This window comes from Salmo salar, chromosome 03, assembly GCF_965601325.2.
Source record: "Salmo salar chromosome 03, fSalSal1, whole genome shotgun sequence".
Lineage (NCBI taxonomy): Eukaryota > Metazoa > Chordata > Actinopteri > Salmoniformes > Salmonidae > Salmo > Salmo salar.
The window spans coordinates 5345542-5367500 of NC_138293.1; the positions used below are offsets into that span (position 1 = coordinate 5345542).

The 21959-nt window shown below is 43.3% G+C and overlaps 1 protein-coding gene across 1 annotated transcript in view; it reads right to left on the bottom strand.

Annotated features, from left to right (window-relative positions):
* The window catches only part of ptprma (protein tyrosine phosphatase receptor type Ma), a 296460-nt gene that overhangs the window by 110215 nt on the left and 164286 nt on the right, over positions 1-21959 (bottom strand). The window contains exons 4-5 of the mRNA XM_082973036.1: positions 14868-14946; positions 1643-1758 (exon numbers count right to left, since the gene is read on the bottom strand). Of these exons, the coding sequence (XP_082829162.1) occupies positions 1643-1758; positions 14868-14946 (195 nt within the window). The remainder of the gene's footprint in view (positions 1-1642; positions 1759-14867; positions 14947-21959) is intronic.

The window sequence follows — 21959 nt, forward strand, 5'->3', positions numbered from 1 at the left end:
TCTGTTTAGTGAGTCCTCCAGATCAGAGGCAGTAGGGATGACCAGGGATGTTCTCTTGATGAGTGTGTGAATTAGACATTGTTCCTGTCCTGCTAAGCATTCAAATTGTAACCTGTACTTTTGGGTGTCAGGGAAAAATGTATGGAGTAAAAAGTACATTATTTTCTTTAGGAATGTTGTGAAGTAAAAGTTTAATATAAATAGTCAAATAAAGTACAGTAGTACTTTAAAGTATTTTTACTTAAGCACTTCACACCACTGCCAAAAAGGCACATGAACACTCTCAGACCATGCGAAACAAGATTCTCTGGTCTGATGAAACCAAGATTGAACTCTTTGGCCTGAATGCCAAGCGTCACGTCTGGAAGAAACCTGGCACCATCCCTACCATGAAGCATGGTGGTGGCAGCATCGTGCTGTGGGGATGTTTTTCAGCGGCAGGGACTGGAAGACTAGTCAGGATCGAGGGAAAGATGAACAGAGCAAAGTACAGAGAGATCCTGGATGAAAACCTGCTCCAGAGCGCTCAGGACCTCAAACTGGGGCGAAGGTTCACCTTCCAACAGGACAATGACCCTAAGCACACAGCCAAGACAATGCAGGACCTCCCGATCTAAAATCTCTGGAGAGACCTGAAAATAGCTGTGCAGCAACGCTCCCCATCCAGCCTGACAGAGCTTGAGAGGATCTGCAGAGAAGAATGGGAGAAACTCCCCAAATACAGGTGTGCCAAGCTTGTAACATCATACCAAAGAAGACTCATGGCTGTAATCGCTGCCAAAGGTGCTTCAACAAAGTACTGAGTAAAGGGTCTGAACACTTATGTAAATGTATTAATTAATTTTCTATGAACCTGTTTTTTGCTTTATCACTAAGGGGTATTGTGATGTCATTAAAGTGTATTGTGATGTCATTTAGGGGTAGTGTGATGTCATTAAGGAGTATTGTGATGTCATTAAGGGGCATTGTATGTAGATTGATGAGGGGGAAAAAAACGATTTAATCCATTTTAGAATAAGGCTGTAACGTAACAAAATGTGGAAAAAGTCAAGGGGGCTAATTACTTTCCGAATGCACTGTATATGGCACTGTACACTGTATATTTTGTATTTTACAGTGCCTCTGGAAAGTATTCAGACCCCTTTGGGGGGGGGGGGGGGGGGGTCACTTGGAAAACTTGGGGGGACTAATAAAATGAATTTTCAGCCCACAGGTCTCCAGTTGGTGAACTCTTTTAGGTTATAGATAGCACCTTTCTAAGACTATAGGCCAGGGTTTGATATAAATAAACCTACTACTGCTAAAATCTTGTTCCTGCCCAGCAGTAATGTCTAGTTCCAATCATCAATATCAACCACCAGTCATAATCTTCAACCGGTAAAATGTTGACTATCTGAATCAGGTGGGTTTTTTTTGTGCTGGAATAGAACCAAAGCCTGCATAACAGGAACTGAGTTGGAGATCCCTGGTGTGCAGGCAGGTCAATGAAAACACTTCCAGTAGTAAAGTCAAGTGTAAAAATGTGGGTAAACATTGTTACATGTAACTAGAAGTTAAAGTCTCTCTGTTGTCTATTAACAGTACAGTGGAAGGCGGCCGTTAGGTTTAGGGGTCAGGTGTCAGGATAAGGTGTTGTTGTTACCTGCAACCAGAGGTTGAAGTTGTCTCTCTGTCGTCCATTAACAGTACAGTGGAAAGCGGCCGTCTGTCCAGCGTTGACCTCTACACCCTTTATGGTCAGGAAGTGAGGAGTGTTCACTAAAAATACACAAACACACACATATATGTATGTTAATATACAGTAATAGATATATAACTTTAAACCTCATCCTTTATGGTCAGGAAAATATGTTTATAATAGGGTATACCCTTCATGGGGTTAGAGTCTACAACAAAGTATTACATTATGTGGATACTACATGGGTTAGAGTCTACAACAAAGTATTTGTCACGTCCTGACCAGTAATAGGGGTTATTTGTTATTGTAGTTGGGTCAGGACGTGGCAGAGGGTATTTGTTTTATGTGGTTCGGGGTGGTGGTTTTGTAGAAGGGTATTTGATTTATGTATTCCGGGGTTTTTGGGCACTGTTCTATGTGAATGTATTTCTATGTTTAGTCTAGTTAGTTGTATTTCTATGTTTAGGTTAATGGGGGGTTGGACTCTCAATTGGAGGCAGGTGCTTTCTCGTTGCCTCTGATTGAGAGTCCTATATATGAGTAATTGTTTGGTTTAGTGTTTGTGGGAGATTGTTTCTTGTTTTGCGTGTGTGAGCCTGACAAGACTGTTTTGTTGATCGTTCGTTCTTCTTTTGTTATTTTGATGTTTTCTTGGTTTGAATAAAATACAAGATGAGCATCCACATTCCTGCTGCGTTTTGGTCCTCCATTCCCGACGACAACCGTTACAGAATCTCCCACCACAAATGAACCAAGCAGCTGTCACGCCCTGACTAGGTGAACTCGGGTATTTTGGTCAAGGTGTGTCATGTTGGGTATTTTTCCTTGGTTTGTTTTCTTGTTTGCGTTATAGCCTTGTGTTAGCTCTATGTTGGGTTCTGTCGATTCCCAATCAGAGACAGCTGTCGCTAGTTGTCTCTGATTGGGATCACATTTAAGTTCCTTTTTCCCCCACGCTGTTTGTGGGGTGTTGTCTCTTTGTTTTTGAGCAGTTAACGTATCGGCATTTTTCTTGATTTTGTGTACGTGTTTATTTCAGTGTAAAGAATAAACATGTGTTCACTCCCAGCTGCGTTTTGGTCCGCTTCCTCATCACCCGACGTCGATCGTTACAGAACACCCCACCTAACCAGGACCAAGCAGCGGGAGGATAAGGAGCGGGAGAGATGGGCTCGCGAGGGGAAGGAGTTCTGGACCTGGGAGGAGATCATGTCGGGGAAAGGACCCTGGCGGAAGGATTCCCAGGTCGAGGAGGTAAAGCCAGCCGGTGGACGGAGTCGCAGGCGGCGGTCGAGGAGGCCCGGAAGACATCCCCAAGAATTTTTTTGGGGGGGGCTAATGGGGTGGTCCGGAAGGGCAGAGGAAGAGCCCAGACCACTGCTCTCGTGGGGGATGACGGCGGAGGAGGAGACGAAGATGAGGCGGTTGATTGAGGACCTGCTGAGGGAAGATCTGGAGGAGGAGCCTACCAGGCATCCAGCCTGGTAGGAGGATGCCTGCACAGCGCGTCTGGTCGCCGGTACACCTCCTAGGACCAGGCTACCCTACTCCCGCTCTACGCATGGCAACCATCAGGCCCCTGCACAACCCAGTTCGCCCTGTACTAGCACCCCGCTCGTACAGGGCTGCTAGTTCCATCCAGCCAGGACGGGTTGTGCAGGAGGTGCGTTCAAGACCGCCTGTGCGCCTTCATGGCCCAGTTTTTCCAGTTCCTGCCTCTCGTGCTGACCCGGAAGTTCGAACCCCTAGTCTGGCACGTCCAGTACCAGCACCACGCATCAAGCTTCCAGTGAGTCAACCCAGTCCGACTCGGCCTGTTCCCGCTCCCCGCACTAGCCCTGAGGTGCATGTCCCCAGTCTGGCACGTCCAGTACCAGCACCACGCACCAGGCTTCCAGTGTGTCAACCCAGTCCGACTCGGCCTGTTCCCGCTCCCCGCACTAGCCCTGAGGTGCGTGTCCCCAGACTGGCACATCCAGTACCACGCATCAGGCTTCCAGTACATCAGCCCAGCCTCGAGAGTCCGGGAACAGTATGCAGTCCAGAGTATCCGGCAACAGTGTGCAGTCCAGAGTATCCGGCAACAGTTTGCAGTCCAGAGTATCCGGCAACAGTGTGCAGTCCAGAGTATCCGGCAACAGTGTGCAGTCCAGAGTATCCAGCAACAGTGTGCAGTCCAGAGTATCCGGCAACAGTGTGCAGTCCAGAGTATCCGGCAACAGTGTGCAGTCCAGAGTATCCGGCAACAGTGTGCAGTCCAGAGTATCCGGCAACAGGGTGCAGTCCAGAGTATCCGGCAACAGGGTGCAGTCCAGAGTATCCGGCAACAGGGTGCAGTCCAGAGTATCCGGCAACAGTGTGCAGTCCAGAGTATCCGGCAACAGTGTCTAGTCCGGAACCGAGGGAGTCTGCCTGCGACCCGGAACCGAGGGGGTCTGCCTGAGACCCGGAACCGAGGGAGTCTGCCTGCGACCCGGAACCGAGGGGGTCTGCCTGCGACCTGGAACCGAGGGGGTCTGCCTGCGACCCGGAACCGAGGGGGTCTGCCTGCGACCCGGAACCGAGGGGGTCTGCCTGCGACCCGGAACCGAGGGAGTCTGCCTGCGACCCGGGACCGAGGGAATCTGCCTGTGACCCAGAACCGAAGGGGTCTGTCTGTGACCCGGGACCGAGGGAATCTGCCTGTGACCCAGAACCAAGGGAGTCTAGCAGCAACCCGGAACTGAGTAAGCCTGACGATTTGGAACAAAAAATGATTAACTATGTATTTAATGAGTCTGCCTACAGTGTGGAAAGGAAGAGGTCTGCCTACGATCCGGAACAAGGCGAGTCTGCCTACGGCCCGCAACTAATCAAGTCTGTCTGCATTCGGGAGGACAGTAGGCCGGAGCCTGAACCACCTCCTGTATAGGTGGGTTGGGGAGGGGGGGTGTAGCACAAGTGCCGTCGGTGACGGCAGCCACCCTCCCTTCCCTTGTTGTTGTTATGTTTTGTTTTTTGTATATTTATGAGGTGCATCCGGGGTCTGCACCTTTAGGGGGGTGCTTTCTCGTTGCCTCTGATTGAGAGTCCTATATATGGGTAATTGTTTGGTTTAGTGTTTGTGGGAGATTGTTTCTTGTTTTGCGTGTGTGAGCCTGACAAGACTGTTCTGTTGATCGTTCGTTCTTTTGTTATTTTGGTGTTCTCTTGGTTTGAATAAAATACAAGATGAGCATCCACATTCCTGCTGCGTTTTGGTCCTCCATTCCCGACGACAACCGTTACAGTATTACATTATGTGGATACTACATGGGTTAGAGTCTACAACAAAGTATTACATTATGTGAATACTACATGGGTTAGAGTCTACAACAAAGTATTACATTATGTGAATACTGTTCCTGTAAGTGTTTTTATAATAAGAGGTATTAATGATCCAATCCAGATATGTCATAATACCATTTAATCCAGAGTATAATTTCAACATGTACTTCACTGTACCCCCATTCTGTAAGGAGGACAACCAGGCCAACTAAACATCTGACCTCGACTAGTTAGATAGAAACACAAGCAACACTACAAAGACCATCACTAAGCTTATTGTATCATTTCACTATTCATCAAATCTTGTCCTGCTTTTAACATGTATATAATTCTATATGATATATTACAGTAGAAGACATAGTATCAGTATTACTTAGTATTATGACTATATGATATATTACAGTAGAAGACATCGTAGCAGTATTACCTAGTATTATGGATATATGCTATATTACGGTAGAAGACAGGATCAGTATTACCTAGTATTGACTATATGATATATTATAGTACAAGACATAGTATCAGTATTACTTAGTATTATGACTATATGATATATTACAGTAGAAGACATAGTATCAGTATTACCTAGTATTGACTATATGATATATTACAGTAGAAGACATAGTATCAGTATTACCTAGTATTGACTATATGATGTATTACAGTAGAAGACATAGTATCAGTATTACCTAGTATTGACTATATGATATATTACAGTAGAATACATAATATCAGTATTACCTAATATTGACTATATGATATATTACAGTAGAAAACATAGTATCAGAATTACTTAGTAATATGTCTATATGATATATTACAGTAGAAGACATAGTATCAGTATTACCTAGTATTGACTATATGATGTATTACAGCAGAAGACATAGTATCAGTATTACCTAGTATTATGTCTATATGATATATTACAGTAGAAAACATAGTATCAATATTACCTAGTATTATGTCTATATGATATATTACAGTAGAAGACATAGTATCAGTATTACCACTATATGATATACTACAGTAGAATACATAGTATCAGTATTACCTAGTATTGACTATATGACATATTATAGTAGAAGACATAGTATCAGTATTACCTAGTATTGACTATATGATATATTACAGTAGAAGTCATAGTATCAGTATTACTTAGTAATATGTCTATATGATATATTATAGTACAAGACATAGTATCAGTATTACCTAATATTGACTATATGATACATTACAGTAGAAAACATAGTATCAGTATTACCTAGTATTGACTATATGATATATTAGATTAGAAGACATAGTATCAGTATTACCTAGTATTGACTATATGACATATTATAGTAGAAGACATAGTATCAGTATTACCTAGTATTGACTATATGATATATTACAGTAGAAGTCATAGTATCAGTAATACTTAGTATTATGTCTATATGATACATTAGATTAGAAGACATAGTATCAGTATTACCTAGTATTATGTCTACATGATATATTATAGTAGAAGACATAGTATCAGTATTACCTAATATTGACTATATGATATATTACAGTAGAAAACATAGTATCAGTATTACTTAGTATTATGTCTATATGATATATTATAGTACAAGACATAGTATCAGTATTACCTAGTATTATGTCTATATGATACATTAGATTAGAAGACATAGTATCAGTATTACCTAGTATTATGTCTATATGATATATTATAGTAGAAGACATAGTATCAGTATTACCTAGTATTATGTCTATATGATATATTATAGTAGAAGACATAGTATCAGTATTACTTAGTAATATGTCTATATGATATATTATAGTACAAGACATAGTATCAGTATTACCTAATATTGACTATATGATACATTACAGTAGAAAACATAGTATCAGTATTACTTAGTATTATGTCTATATGATATATTATAGTACAAGACATAGTATCAGTATTACCTAGTATTATGTCTATATGATACATTAGATTAGAAGACATAGTATCAGTATTACCTAGTATTATGTCTATATGATATATTATAGTAGAAGACATAGTATCAGTATTACCTAGTATTATGTCTATATGATATATTATAGTAGAAGACATAGTATCAGTATTACTTAGTAATATGTCTATATGATATATTATAGTACAAGACATAGTATCAGTATTACCTAATATTGACTATATGATACATTACAGTAGAAAACATAGTATCAGTATTACTTAGTATTATGTCTATATGATATATTATAGTACAAGACATAGTATCAGTATTACCTAGTATTATGTCTATATGATACATTAGATTAGAAGACATAGTATCAGTATTACCTAGTATTATGTCTATATGATATATTATAGTAGAAGACATAGTATCAGTATTACCTAGTATTATGTCTATATGATATATTATAGTAGAAGACATAGTATCAGTATTACCTAGTATTATGTCTATATGATATATTATAGTAGAAGACATAGTATCAGTATTACTTAGTAATATGTCTATATGATATATTATAGTACAAGACATAGTATCAGTATTACCTAATATTGACTATATGATACATTACAGTAGAAAACATAGTATCAGTATTACTTAGTATTATGTCTATATGATATATTACAGTAGAAGACATAGTATCAGTATTACTTAGTATTATGTCTATATGATACATTAGAAGACAGTTTCAGTATTACTTAGTATTATGTCTATATGATACATTACAGTAGAAAACATAGTATCAGTATTACTTAGTATTATGTCTATGATACATTACAGTAGAAGACATAGTATCAATATTACTTAGTATTATGACTTTGACCTGTCAATCCTCCTCTAAATGGCAAACCAGACAAATCCATTTTTCTCATCGTTTGCTAATGTCTTTTTAAATGCTGCGTTGTAAAGGGAGGTGATGGACCACACAGGCAGTACTAATCACATCTCAGAGCTAGCCCATATTCCACACGGTCCTATTAAAGCACACAATTAATTGCCTCTGCTCCACTAGGACCCCTCTAGACCCTGTCTGTATCCCAAACGGCACCCTATTCCCTATATAGTGCACTACTTTTGGCTCTGGTTAAAGGCAGTACACTATATAGGCAATAGGGTGGACATTTTTGGGGACGCAGCTCACGATCAATGCAGCATATGAGTATCACTCAGAGAGAAACCCGATCACCACTCCCTAAGCGGCGTATTGATCCGCTCCACATTTCTACATTTAAACATCTATCACGTCGTCGTCGTCGCGGTGACAAGTGTTTTTTCATTGATCTGCTTCTGCTACATTTGTGTGCAGTGCAGAAACTAGTGCCTTTACCATGGAAATCCTTCTCATTGACATTATATTTGTAGGAATTCAGCTGCTTGATCCTGTGGTCACTAGATAATTTACATACAACAACCTGACCTGTGCTTTGTGTGACATAGCATTGATGATTAAAGCTAGATGGCCGTGAATTAATTCATGGAGAACCATGGTGTTATTGATTGTAGCTGAGATTGTGAGCTATGGGCTTTAGACTACAGGTCTTATCATTAGGCTGTAGATTGTGAGCTATGGGCTTTAGACTACAGGTCTTATCATTAGGCTGTAGATTGCAGCTATGGGCTTTAGACTACAGGTCTTATCATTAGGCTGTAGATTGCAGCTATGGGCTTTAGACTACAGGTCTTATCATTAGGCTGTAGATTGTGAGCTATGGGCTTTAGACTACAGGTCTTATCATTAGGCTGTAGATTGTGAGCTATGGGCTTTAGACTACAGCTCTTATCATTAGGCTGTAGATTGCAGCTATGGGCTTTAGACTACAGGTCTTATCATTAGGCTGTAGATTGCAGCTATGGGCTTTAGACTACAGGTCTTATTAGGCTGTAGATTGCAGCTATGGGCTTTAGACTACAGGTCTTATCATTAGGCTGTAGATTGCAGCTATGGGCTTTAGACTACAGGTCTTATCATTAGGCTGTAGATTGCAGCTATGGGCTTTAGACTACAGGTCTTATCATTAGGCTGTAGATTGCAGCTATGGGCTTTAGACTACAGGTCTTATCATTAGGCTGTAGATTGCAGCTATGGGCTTTAGACTACAGGTCTTATCATTAGGCTGTAGATTGCAGCTATGGGCTTTAGACTACAGGTCTTATCATTAGGCTGTAGATTGCAGCTATGGGCTTTAGACTGCAGGTCTTATCATTAGGCTGTAGATTGCAGCTATGGGCTTTAGACTGCAGGTCTTATCATTAGGCTGTAGATTGTGAGCTATGGGCTTTAGACTACAGGTCTTATCATTAGGCTGTAGATTGTGAGCTATGGGCTTTAGACTACAGGTCTTATCATTAGGCTGTAGATTGCAGCTATGGGCTTTAGACTACAGGTCTTATCATTAGGCTGTAGATTGCAGCTATGGGCTTTAGACTACAGGTCTTATCATTAGGCTGTAGATTGCAGCTATGGGCTTTAGACTACAGGTCTTATCATTAGGCTGTAGATTGCAGCTATGGGCTTTAGACTACAGGTCTTATCATTAGGCTGTAGATTGCAGCTATGGGCTTTAGACTACAGGTCTTATCATTAGGCTGTAGATTGCAGCTATGGGCTTTAGACTACAGGTCTTATCATTAGGCTGTAGATTGTGAGCTATGGGCTTTAGACTACATGTCTTATCATTAGGCTGTAGATTGCAGCTATGGGCTTTAGACTACAGGTCTTATCATTAGGCTGTAGATTGCAGCTATGGGCTTTAGACTACAGGTCTTATCATTAGGCTGTAGATTGCAGCTATGGGCTTTAGACTACAGGTCTTATCATTAGGCTGTAGATTGCAGCTATGGGCTTTAGACTACAGGTCTTATTAGGCTGTAGATTGCAGCTATGGGCTTTAGACTGCAGGTCTTATCATTAGGCTGTAGATTGCAGCTATGGGCTTTAGACTACAGGTCTTATCATTAGGCTGTAGATTGCAGCTATGGGCTTTAGACTGCAGGTCTTATCATTAGGCTGTAGATTGCAGCTATGGGCTTTAGACTACAGGTCTTATCATTAGGCTGTAGATTGCAGCTATGGGCTTTAGACTACAGGTCTTATCATTAGGCTGTAGATTGCAGCTATGGGCTTTAGACTACAGGTCTTATCATTAGGCTGTAGATTGCAGCTATGGGCTTTAGACTACAGGTCTTATCATTAGGCTGTAGATTGCAGCTATGGGCTTTAGACTACAGGTTTTATCATTAGGCTGTAGATTGCAGAACCTACGTGGAGTTGAAGTCGGAAGTTTACATACACTTAGGTTGGAGTCATTAAAACTTGTTTTTTAACCTACCACACATTTCTTGTTAACAAACTATAGTTTTGTCAAGTCGGTTAGGACATCCACTTTGTGCATGACACAAGTAATCTTTCCAACAATTGTTTACAGACAGATTATTTCAAATCAAATCAAATCAAATTTATTTATATAGCCCTTCGCACATCAGCTGATATCTCAAAGTGCTGTACAGAAACCCAGCCTAAAACCCCAAACAGCAAGCAATGCATGTGAAAGAAGCACGGTGGCTAGGAAAAACTCCCTAGGAAAAACTCCCTAGAAATGCCAAAAACCTAGGAAGAAACCTACAGAGGAACCAGGCTATGAGGGGTGGCCAGTCCTCTTCTGGCTGTGCCGGGTGGATATTATAACAGAACATGGTCAAGATGTTAAAATGTTCATAAATGACCAGCATGGTCAAATAATAATAATCATAGTAGTTGTCGAGGGTGCAACAAGCACGTCCGGTGAACAGGTCAGGGTTCCATAGCCGCAGGCAGAACAGTTGAAACTGGAGCAGCAGCACGGCCAGGTGGACTGGGAAAAGCAAGGAGTCATCATGCCAGGTAGTCCTGAGGCATGGTCCTAGGGCTCAGGTCCTCCTTATTTCACTTATAATTCACTGTATCAGAATTCCAGTGGGTCAGAAGTTTACATACACTAAGTTGACTGTGCCTTTAAACAGCTTGGAAAATTCTAGAAAATGATGTCATGGCTTTAGAAGCTTCTGATAGGATAATTGACATAATTTGAGACAATTGGAGGTGTACCTGTGGATGTATTTCAAGGCCTACCTTCAAACTCAGTGCCTCTTTGCTTGACATCATGGGAAAATCAAAAGAAATCAAGTCTGGTTCATCCTTGGGAGCAATTTCCAAATGCCTAAAGTACCACATTCATCTGTACAAACATTAGTACGCAAGTATAAACACCATGGGGCCACGCAGCCGTCATACCGCTCAGGAAGGAGACGCATTCTGTCTCCTAGAGATGAACATACTTTAGTGTGAAAATTGCAAATCAATCCCAGAACAACAGCAAAGGACCTTGTGAAGATGGTGGAGGAAACAGGTACAAAGGTATCTATATCCACAGTAAAAAGAGTCCTATATCAACATAACCTGAAAGGCCGCTCAGCAAGGAAGAAGCCACTGCTCCAACACCGCCATAAAAAAGCCAGACTACGGTTTTTCAACTGCACATGGGGACAAAGATTGTACATTTTGGAGAAATGTCCTCTGGTCTGATGAAACAAAAATAGAACTGTTTGGTCATAATGACCATCATTATCTTTGGAGGAAAAACGGGGAGGCATGCAGGCCGAAGAACACCATCCCAACCGTGAAGCACGGGGGTGACAGCATCATGTTGTGGGGGTGCTTTGCTGCAGGAGGGACTGGTGCACTTCACAAAATAGATGGCATCACGAGAAGGGAAAATTATGTGAATATATTGAAGCAACATCTCAAGACATCAGTCAGGAAGTTAAAGCATGCTTGCAAATGGGTCTTCCAAATGGACAATGACCCCAAGCATACTTCCAAATTTGTGGCAAAATGGCTTAAAGACAACAAAGTCAAGGTATTGGAGTGGACATCACAAAGCCCTGACCTCAATCCTATAGAAAATCTGTGGGCAGAACTGAAAAAGCGTGCGCGAGCAAGGAGGCCTACAAACCTGACTCAGTTACACCAGCTCTGTCAGGAGGAATGGGCCGAAATTCACCCAACTTATTGTGGAAGCTTGTGGAAGGCTACCCGAAACGTTTGACCTAAGTTAAACAATTTAAAGGCAATGCTACCAAATACTAATTGAGTGTATGTAAACTTCTGACCCACTGGGAATGTGATGAAAGAAATAAAAGCTGAAATAAATCATTCTCTCTACTATTATTCTGACATTTCACATTCTTAAAATAAAGTGGTGATCCTAACTGACCTAAGACAGGGGAATTTTAACTAGGATCAAATGTCAGGAATTGTGAAAAAACTGAGTTTAAATGTATTTGGCTAAAGTGTATGTAAACTTCCGACTTCAACCGTATGTCATGTAAATTGCTCTGGCCGTACCATTATGAGGCGTCTAACCTCAGCACACCCCTGGGATGGCCTTAAAGAACATGAGACTCCCAGGCTGGTACTTAAACAGAACATAACATCCCTCAACACCTAGAAACACACGTTCACTACCTGTGGTACATGATTGATAACACACACACACGTTCACTACCTGTGGTACATGATTGATAACACACACACACGTTCACTACCTGTGGTACATGATTGATAACACACACACACGTTCACTACCTGTGGTACATGATTGATAACACACACACACGTTCACTACCTGTGGTACATGATTGATAACACACACACACGTTCACTACCTGTGGTACATGATTGATAACACACACACACGTTCACTACCTGTGGTACATGATTGATAACACACACACACACGTTCACTACCTGTGATACATGATTGATAACACACACACACGTTCACTACCTGTGGTACATGATTGATAACACACACACACGTTCACTACCTGTGGTACATGATTGATAACACACACACACGTTCACTACCTGTGGTACATGATTGATAACACACACACACGTTCACTACCTGTGATACATGATTGATAACACACACACACGTTCACTACCTGTGGTACATGATTGATAACACACACACACACACGTTCACTACCTGTGGTACATGATTGATAACACACACACACGTTCACTACCTGTGGTACATGATTGATAACACACACACACACGTTCACTACCTGTGATACATGATTGATAACACACACACACGTTCACTACCTGTGGTACATGATTGATAACACACACACACGTTCACTACCTGTGGTACATGATTGATAACACACACATGTTCACTACCTGTGGTACATGATTGATAACACTGTGACTGTGGGTAAATGTAGAAACACTCTCTCTGTATATTATAGCCAACTACCCACCAAGTCAAGTAAATCTGATCAACCAACATGCACTTTTGGGTTTATATTCGATTGAGTTCATTCAAAATATGGAAAAAAATGGAGTCGTTGACAAACATGAATTCAACTTGAAATAAACCAAACCTTGAAAATACTATGGTTGATTTGTGGTTGAAATCTGGATTAAAAACCTACGTTGTAAACTCGTTTTCCTAATCCAACCAACCAGCCACTTAGAAACAACATCCTTACTTTTGACAAAGTAAGTTGAAATAAATTGGTCCTACTGTTTGATGCCTGGAGGGGATGAAGACAACTAAATCCTCTATGTCTACATTACTAGTCTCTCCTGTACACACAGTGTGATCAACCTAAACACTTCAGCATCTCGTGGGTTTCCTGGAAAAAAAGTGCTACAAAAAGCATTATGTATTCAGCAGCCATTCCCGCATGTTGTTCAATGTTCATTAGCTCAACCAACGCAGCACTTGAAGAGATGCTCGTTAATCCTATTCAGAGTGACATATACATAGGATAGTGCTCACACTTCAATCTGAGAGACTAGAGGATAGATAGGAGAGGTTTTGGCTGGCCAACACTTTTAAGGTAAGACAGGATAGAAAGGAGAGAGGTTATGGCTGGCCAACACTTTTAAGGACAGAGAGGATAGATAGGACAGAGGTTATGGCTGGCCAACACTTTTAAGGACAGAGAGGATAGATAGGAGAGAGGTTATGTCTGGCCAACACTTTTAAGGACAGAGAGGATAGATAGGACAGAGGTTTTGGCTGGCCAACACTTTTAAGGAAAGAAAGGATAGATAGGAGAGAGGTTATGGCTGGCCAACACTTTTAAGGACAGAGAGGAAAGATAGGACAGAGGTTTTGGCTGGCCAACACTTTTAAGGACAGAGAGGATAGATAGGAGAGAGGTTATGGCTGGCCAACACTTTTAAGGAAAGAGACAATAAATGGAAGATACAAAAAAAAAGCTATATGCAGCAATATGGTGCCATTTGTTTTCATCCCTCTCTCTCTCCTCTATTCTTTCGTTCCCTCCATCACCCCTCTCCGTCTCTAACTCTCACTCTCTCTCTCTCTCTCTCTCCCTCCCTCAAAGGACAGATTTAACAGAGCCACTTCAGCAGTAGATTCTCAACGGGCTTTATGTGTGTCGACTATAGCTATAAATATTGTTCAGGAGGGATGGAGGGAGGGAGGGAAAGGGAGGAGGTGTGTGTGTGTGTGTGTGGTGTGTGTGTGTGTGTGTGTGTGTGTGTGTGTGTGTGTGTGTGTGTGTGTGTGTGTGTATGTGTGCTTGCGAGAGTGTGTGTTTTATATCCATTGCCTGATGCTGTGAAAATGGCTGTTGTTGTGTGTTTCTAACACCTTGAGAAAGATATAGTATCTCTGTCTCTGTACTATATTGATATCTGGAGGTGTCAGCAAAAGGACAAGGAGGAGAGTTTGATGATGTTTTTTATGTCGGCGGGCGGAGAGGGGAGGTGTGTGTGTGTGTGTGTGTGTGTGTGTGTGTGTGTGTGTGTGGTGTGTGTGTGTGTGTGTGTGTGTATGTGTGTGTGTAGTGGGACTTACTGCACTGATGGCCCTGGAGCACCACATTTTTGATGGCCAGCAGGCCACGACGCCCTGAGGTCACCACCTCAAACACCATCTGAGGAGAGACAAGACATATCACAGCAACACTGATAAATGTTCACACTTCTAAATGTCACTTGCACTCCTCTCTGCTCCGCTCCCCCTCCCCTCCCCTCCCTCCCTAGACTCCCCTCCTCTACCCTCCCTCCCTCCCCCTCCTCCCTCCCTCCCCCCTCCTCCCTCCCCTCCCTCCCTCCCCTCCCTTCCTCTCTCCCTAGACTCCCCTCCTCTCCCCTCCCTCCCTCCCCCTCCTCCCTCCCTCCCTCCCCTCCCCTCCCTCCCTCCCTCCCTCCCTCCCTCCCTCCCTCCCCTGGGAGTGTCACGGTGTCAGACGGATGTGATTAATACAATAAGGATCAGATGTAGTCGGGAGCCAGGGTCAAAAACACCCACTTTTGAAATGTATGATTGTAATAACAACACGGTGGAAATATCATCCCCATACTCAGCTGGGGAAGAGACTACAGGGGATGACAGAGAGGGGATGAGGCCAGACTACAGGGGATGACAGAGAGGGGATGAGATCAGACTACAGGGGATGACAGAGAGGGGATGAGATCAGACTACAGGGGATGACAGAGAGGGGATGAGATCAGACTACAGGGGATGACAGAGAGGGGATGAGACCAGACTACAGGGGATGACAGAGAGGGGATGAGACCAGACTACAGGGGATGACAGAGAGGGGATGAGACCAGACTACAGGGGATGAGACCAGACTACAGGGGATGACAGAGAGGGGATGAGATCAGACTACAGGGGATGACAGAGAGGGGATGAGATCAGACTACAGGGGATGACAGAGAGGGGATGAGATCAGACTACAGGGGATGACAGAGAGGGGATGAGACCAGCTAACAGACTAGGACACACCAGGGCAGGTCCCTATAGAATGTTAGCTGGGATGAGACCCAGACTATAAATGGATGACAGACCAAGGCAGGTCCCTACAGAATGTTAGCTGGGATGAGACCCAGACTATAAACGGATGACAGACCAGGGCAGGTCCATACAGAATGTTAGAGTAATGCCCTGTGGTTTAAAGTAGATGGTAGAGAATTTTGTAGCTGTGGTGAGCAGGCGGCATTGTGGGTAAAAAGGGAAATGGAATGCCAGTCCAACGCCAAAACTAGGGAGTGGTGGAGAGAGCTGTAAACACCGCAAAAATGTACTAGCAGATATCCTCACATAGACGCATGGCCAGCCTTCACATGTTTAACATGTCATCATACACTATCTATACTGAACATCCGCTGTACCGTACCAACTGATATATTCCATCTAGAATCCTACATTATCCTCTGTACCGTACCAACTGATATATTTAATCTAGAAACCTACATTATCCTCTGTACTGTAATAACTGATATATTTAATCTAGAATCCTACATTATCCTCTCTACTGTAATAACTGATATATTCAATCTAGAATACTACATTATCCTCTCTACTGACATAACTGATATATTTAATCTAGAATCCTACATTATCCTCTGTACCGTACCAACTGATATATTCCATATAGAATCCTACATTATCCGCTGTACTGTAATAACTGATATATTCCATCTAGAATCCTACATTATCCTCTGTACTGTAATAACGGATATATTCAATCTAGAATCCTACATTATCCTCTGTACTGTAATAACTGATATATTTAATCTAGAATCCTACATTATCCTCTGTACCGTACCAACTGATATATTCAATCTAGAAACCTACATTATCCTCTGTAATATAATAACTGATATATTCCATCTAGAATCCTACATTATCCTCTGTATTGTAATAACTGATATATTCAATCTAGAATCCTACATTATCCTCTGTACTGTAATAACTGACGGGTATATAATTCCTTTTCCAGTACTGACATAGAGACAAGCTACAGTTCACATACAGGAATCTACAGTCTGGGACAGGCAGACAGACAGACAGACAGACAGACAGACAGACAGACAGACAGACAGACAGACAGACAGACAGACAGACAGACAGACAGACAGACAGACAGACAGACAGACAGACAGACAGGCAGGCAGACAGACAGACAGACAGACAGACAGACAGACTTTCTCTCTGTCTCTCTCTCCCTCCTCTCTCTGTCCCTCCCTTTCTCTCTCTCTCTTGCTCCTTCTCTCTTTGTCTCCCCCTTTCTGTCTCTTTCTCTCTCTCCCTCCTCTCGCTTTGTCTCTCCCTTTCTGTCCCTCTCTCTCCCTCCTCTCTCTGTCTCTCCCTTTCTGTCTCTCTCCCTCCTCTCTCTCTGTCTCTCCCTTTCTGTCTCTCTCCCTCCTCTCTCTTTGTCTCTCCCTTTCGCTCTACATGTCTGTCTGTCCTTTAGTGGCCCATCCAGAGCCCGGACTTGAGCCCGATTTAACATCTCTGGAGAGACATGAAAATAGCTGTTCAGCAACGCTCCCCATCCAACCTGACAGAGCTTAAGAGGATCTGCAGAGAAGAATGGGAGAAACTCCCCAAATACAGGTGTGCTAAGCTTGTAGCGTCATACACAAAAAGACTTGAGACTGTAATCGCTGCCAAAGGTGCTTCAACAAAGTACTGAGTAAAGGGTCTGAATACTTAAGTAAATGTGATATTGCAGTTTTTTATTTGTAATACATTTGCAAAAATGTCTAAAAACCTGTTTTTGCTTTATCATTATGGGGTATTGATCATAGATTAATGAGGGGAAAAACTTAATCCATTTTAGAATGAGGTAATGTAACAAAGGGGAGGAATCTGAATACTTTCCGAAAGCTCTGTATAACTCTCTCTCCTCTCTCTCCCCGTATCTCTCTCTCTCCTCTCTCTCCCTCCGTATGTCTCTCTCTCTCCTCTCTCTCCCCGTATCTCTCTCTCTCCTCTCTCTCCCTCTGTATGTCTCTCTCTCCTCTATCTCCCCTGTATCTCTCTCTCCTCTCGCTCCCCCGTATATATCTCTCTCTCTTTCTCTCTCTCCTCTCTCCCCCTCTGTATATCTCTCTCTCCTCTCTCTCTCCTCTGTATATCTCTCTCTCCTCTCTCTCCCCATATCTCTCTCTCTCCTCCGTATCGCTCTCTCTCCCCCGTATCTCTCTCTCTCTCTCCCCGTATATCTCTCTTTTCCCTTAAAATCTCTCTCTCCCCATATCTCTCTGTCTCTCCTCTGTATCTCTCTCTCCCCATATATCTGTCTCTCCTCTCTCTCCCCGTATCTCTCTCTCTCTACTCTCTCCCCCATATGTCTCTCCTCTCTCTCTCCGTATCTCTCTCTCTCCTCTCTCTCCCCCTGTATATCTCTCTCTCTTCTTTCTCTCCCCCGTATCTCTCTCTCTCTCCTCTCTCTCCCCGTATCTCTCTCTCCTCTCTCCTCCGTATATCTCTATCTCCTCTCTCTCCCCCGTATCTCTCTCTCCTCTCTCTCCCTCTGTATATCTCTCTCTCTCCTTTCTCTCCTCCGTATATCTCTCTCTCTCTCTCTCCTCTCTCTCCCCGTATCTCTCGCTCTCTCTTCTCTCTCTCCTCCGTATATCTCTCTCTCTCTCTCCTCTCTCTCCCCGTATCTCTCTCTCTCTACTCTCTCCCCCGTATGTCTCTCTCTCCTCTCTCTCCCTGTAGAAATCTCTCTCTCTCTCCTCTCTCCCCGTATATATCTCTCTCCTCTCTCTCCCATTATCTCTCTCTCTCCTCTCTCTCCCCATATATATCCCTCTCCTCGCTCTCCTCTGTATCTCTCTCTCTCCCCGTATATCTCTCTCTTCTCTCTCTCCCCATATATATCTCTCTCCTCTCTCTCCCTGAATAAATCTCTCTCCCCCGTATATATCTCTCTCCTCTCTCTCCCATATATATATATATATATCTCCTCTCTCTCTTCTCTCTCCCCTGCATCTCTCTCTCTCTCCCCTTCTCTACCCCGCATATATCTCCCCTCTCTCCCCCGTATCTCTCTCTCTCTCCTCTATCTCCCCCATATATATCTCTCTCCACTCTCTCCCCGTATCTCTCTCTCCTCTCTCTCCCCCGAATATATCTCTCTCTCCTCTCTCTCCATGTAAAAAATCTCTCTCCTCTATCTCTCTGTATAAATCTCTCTCCTCTCTCTCCACGTATAAATCTCTCCTCTCTCTCCCTGTATCTCTCTCTCCCCGTATCTCTCTCTCTCTCTCCTCTATCTCCCCCATATATATCTCTCTCCACTCTCTCCCCGTATCTCTCTCTCCTCTCTCTCCCCCGAATATATCTCTCTCTCCTCTCTCTCCCATTATTAATCTCTATCTCCTCTCTCTCCATGTAAAAATCTCTCTCCTCTATCTCTCTGTATAAATCTCTCTCCTCTCTCTCCCTGTATAAATCTCTCTCTCTCTTCTCTCTCCCCATCTCTCTCTCTCTCTCCTCTCTCCCCGTAAATCTCTCTCTCTCTCCCCCGTACAAATCTCTCTCTCTCCTCTCTCTCCCCGTATATATCTCTCTCTTCTCTCTCTCCCTGTATATCTCTCTCTTTCCTGTCTCTCCCCGTATCTCACTCTCTCCTCTCTCTCCCTGTACATCTCTCTCTCTCCCCGTATCTCTCTCTCCTCTCTCTCCCTGCATCTCTCTCTCCATATCTCTCTGTCTCATCTCCTCTCATCTCCCCTCATCTCCTCTCATCTCTTCTCACCTCCCCTCATCTCCCTACATCTCCCCTCATCTCCTCTCCCCTCATCTCCTCTCATCTCCCTTAATCTCCCTACATCTCCTCTCATCTCCCCTCACCTCCTCTCATCTCCCCTCACCTCCTCTCATCTCATCTCCCCTCATCTCCTCTCATCTCCCCTCACCTCCTCTCATCTCCCCTCACCTCCTCTCATCTCCCCTCACCTCCTCTCATCTCCCCTCATCTCCCTACATCTCCTCTCATCTCCTCTCATCTCCCCTCACCTCCTCTCATCTCCCCTCACCTCCTCTCATCTCCCTACATCTCCTCTCATCTCTCCTCTCTCTCCCTGCATCTCTCTCTCCATATCTCTCTGTCTCATCTCCTCTCATCTCCCCTCATCTCCCCTCATCTCCCCTCATCTCCTCTCATCTCCCCTCATCTCCTCTCATCTCCCCTCATCTCCCTACATCTCCTCTCATCTCCCCTAACCTCCTCTCATCTCCCTACATCTCCTCTCCCCTCACCTCCTCTCCCTACATCTCATCTCCTCTCTCTCCTTGTATATCTCTCTCTCCTCTCTCTCCCTGTATCTCTCTCTCCTCTCTCTCCCAATATCTCTCTCTCTCATCTCCTCTCATCTCCCCTCATCTCCTCTCACCTCATCTCCTCTCATCTCATCTCCTCTCATCTCCCCTCATCTCCTCTCACCTCCTCTCATCTCCCCTCATCTCCTCTCACCTCATCTCCTCTCATCTCATCTCCTCTCATCTCCCCTTATCTCCTCTCATCTCCCCTCATCTCCTCTCACCTCCTCTCATCTCCCAACATCTCCTCTCATCTCCCCTCACATCCTCTCATCTCCTCTCATCTCCCTACATCTCCCTACATCTCCCTACATCTCCCCTCATCTCCCCTCACCTCCACTCACCTCCCCTCATCTCCCCTCATCTCCCCTCCCCTCCTCTCATCTCCTCTACTCTCATCTCCCCTCATCTCCTCTCATCTCCCTACATCTCACCTCATCTCCGCTCATCTCCCTACATCTCCTCTCATCTCCCTACATCTCACCTCATCTCCGCTCATCTCCCTACATCTCCCCTCATCTCCCTACATCTCCTCTCATCTCCTCTCATCTCATCTCTCTTCATCTCTCCTCATCTCTCATCTCCCCTCACCTCCCCTCATCTCCTCTCATCTAATCTTCTCTCATCTCCCTACATCTCACCTCATCTCCCGACATCTCCTCTCATATCTCCCTACATCTCCCCATATCACCCCTCATCTCCTCTCTTAATGATGGGTCAGAGACAATTATCCCCTGCACTATCATTGATGTTCAAATGAATTATATCAAAGCTATTAGCCAGCGCTGACTGATGTCAGTAGCACAAACTAAATATTTCAATTAGAGAGAGAAAAAGGAATGGTGAGAGAGAGAGAGGGGGGATGGGGGTCTTTTGGCTTGTTTCTGCTGCCAGCGATGATACGGACTGCCTTGGCCTTTTAATTCATTTTAATAGGAGTGTAATGAGGCCATAATTGTTAGCCTCTGCCTTTCGCTATGGAATATCTCAAAAGACAAAAAAAGACAATTATAATTAGTAAAGAGAGGGAAGGAGAGAGAGAGATATGCAGGGATAGAGAGATGAGAGAGAGAGAGAGATACAGCGAGAGAGAAGAGAGAGAGAGATATACAGGGAGAGAGAGAAGGAAATAGAGAGCTATACGGGGAGAGAGAGAGAGAGAGATAGATATACTGGGAGAGAGAGGATATATATATATATATATATATATATATATATATATATATATATATATATTAGGAGAGAGAGAGATAAACTTGAAGTAGGAAGTTTACATACACTTCCGTTGGAGTCATTAAAACTCGTTTTTCAACCACTCCACAAATTTCTTGTTAACAAACTATAGTTTTGGCAAGTCGGTTAGGACATCTACTTTGTGCATGACAAGTAATTTTTCCAACAATTGTTTACAGACAGATTATTTCACTTATAATTCACTGTATCACAATTCCAGTGGGTCAGAAGTTTACATACACTAAGTTGACTGTGCCTTTAAACAGCTTGGAAAATTCCAGAAAATTATGTTATGGCTTTAGAAGCTTCTGATAGGCTAATTGACATCATTTGAGTCAATTGGAGGTGTACCTGTGGATGTATTTCAAGGCCTACCTTCAAACTCAGTGCCTCTTTGCTTGACATCATGGGAAAATCAAGAGAAATTAGCCAAGACTTCAGAAAAAAATTGTAGACGTCATCACGTCTGGTTCATCCTTGGGAGAAATTTCCAAACGCCTGAAGGTACCACGTTCATCTGTACAAACAATAGTACGCAAGTATAAACACCATGGGACCATGCAGCAGTTATACCGCTCAGGAAGGAGACGC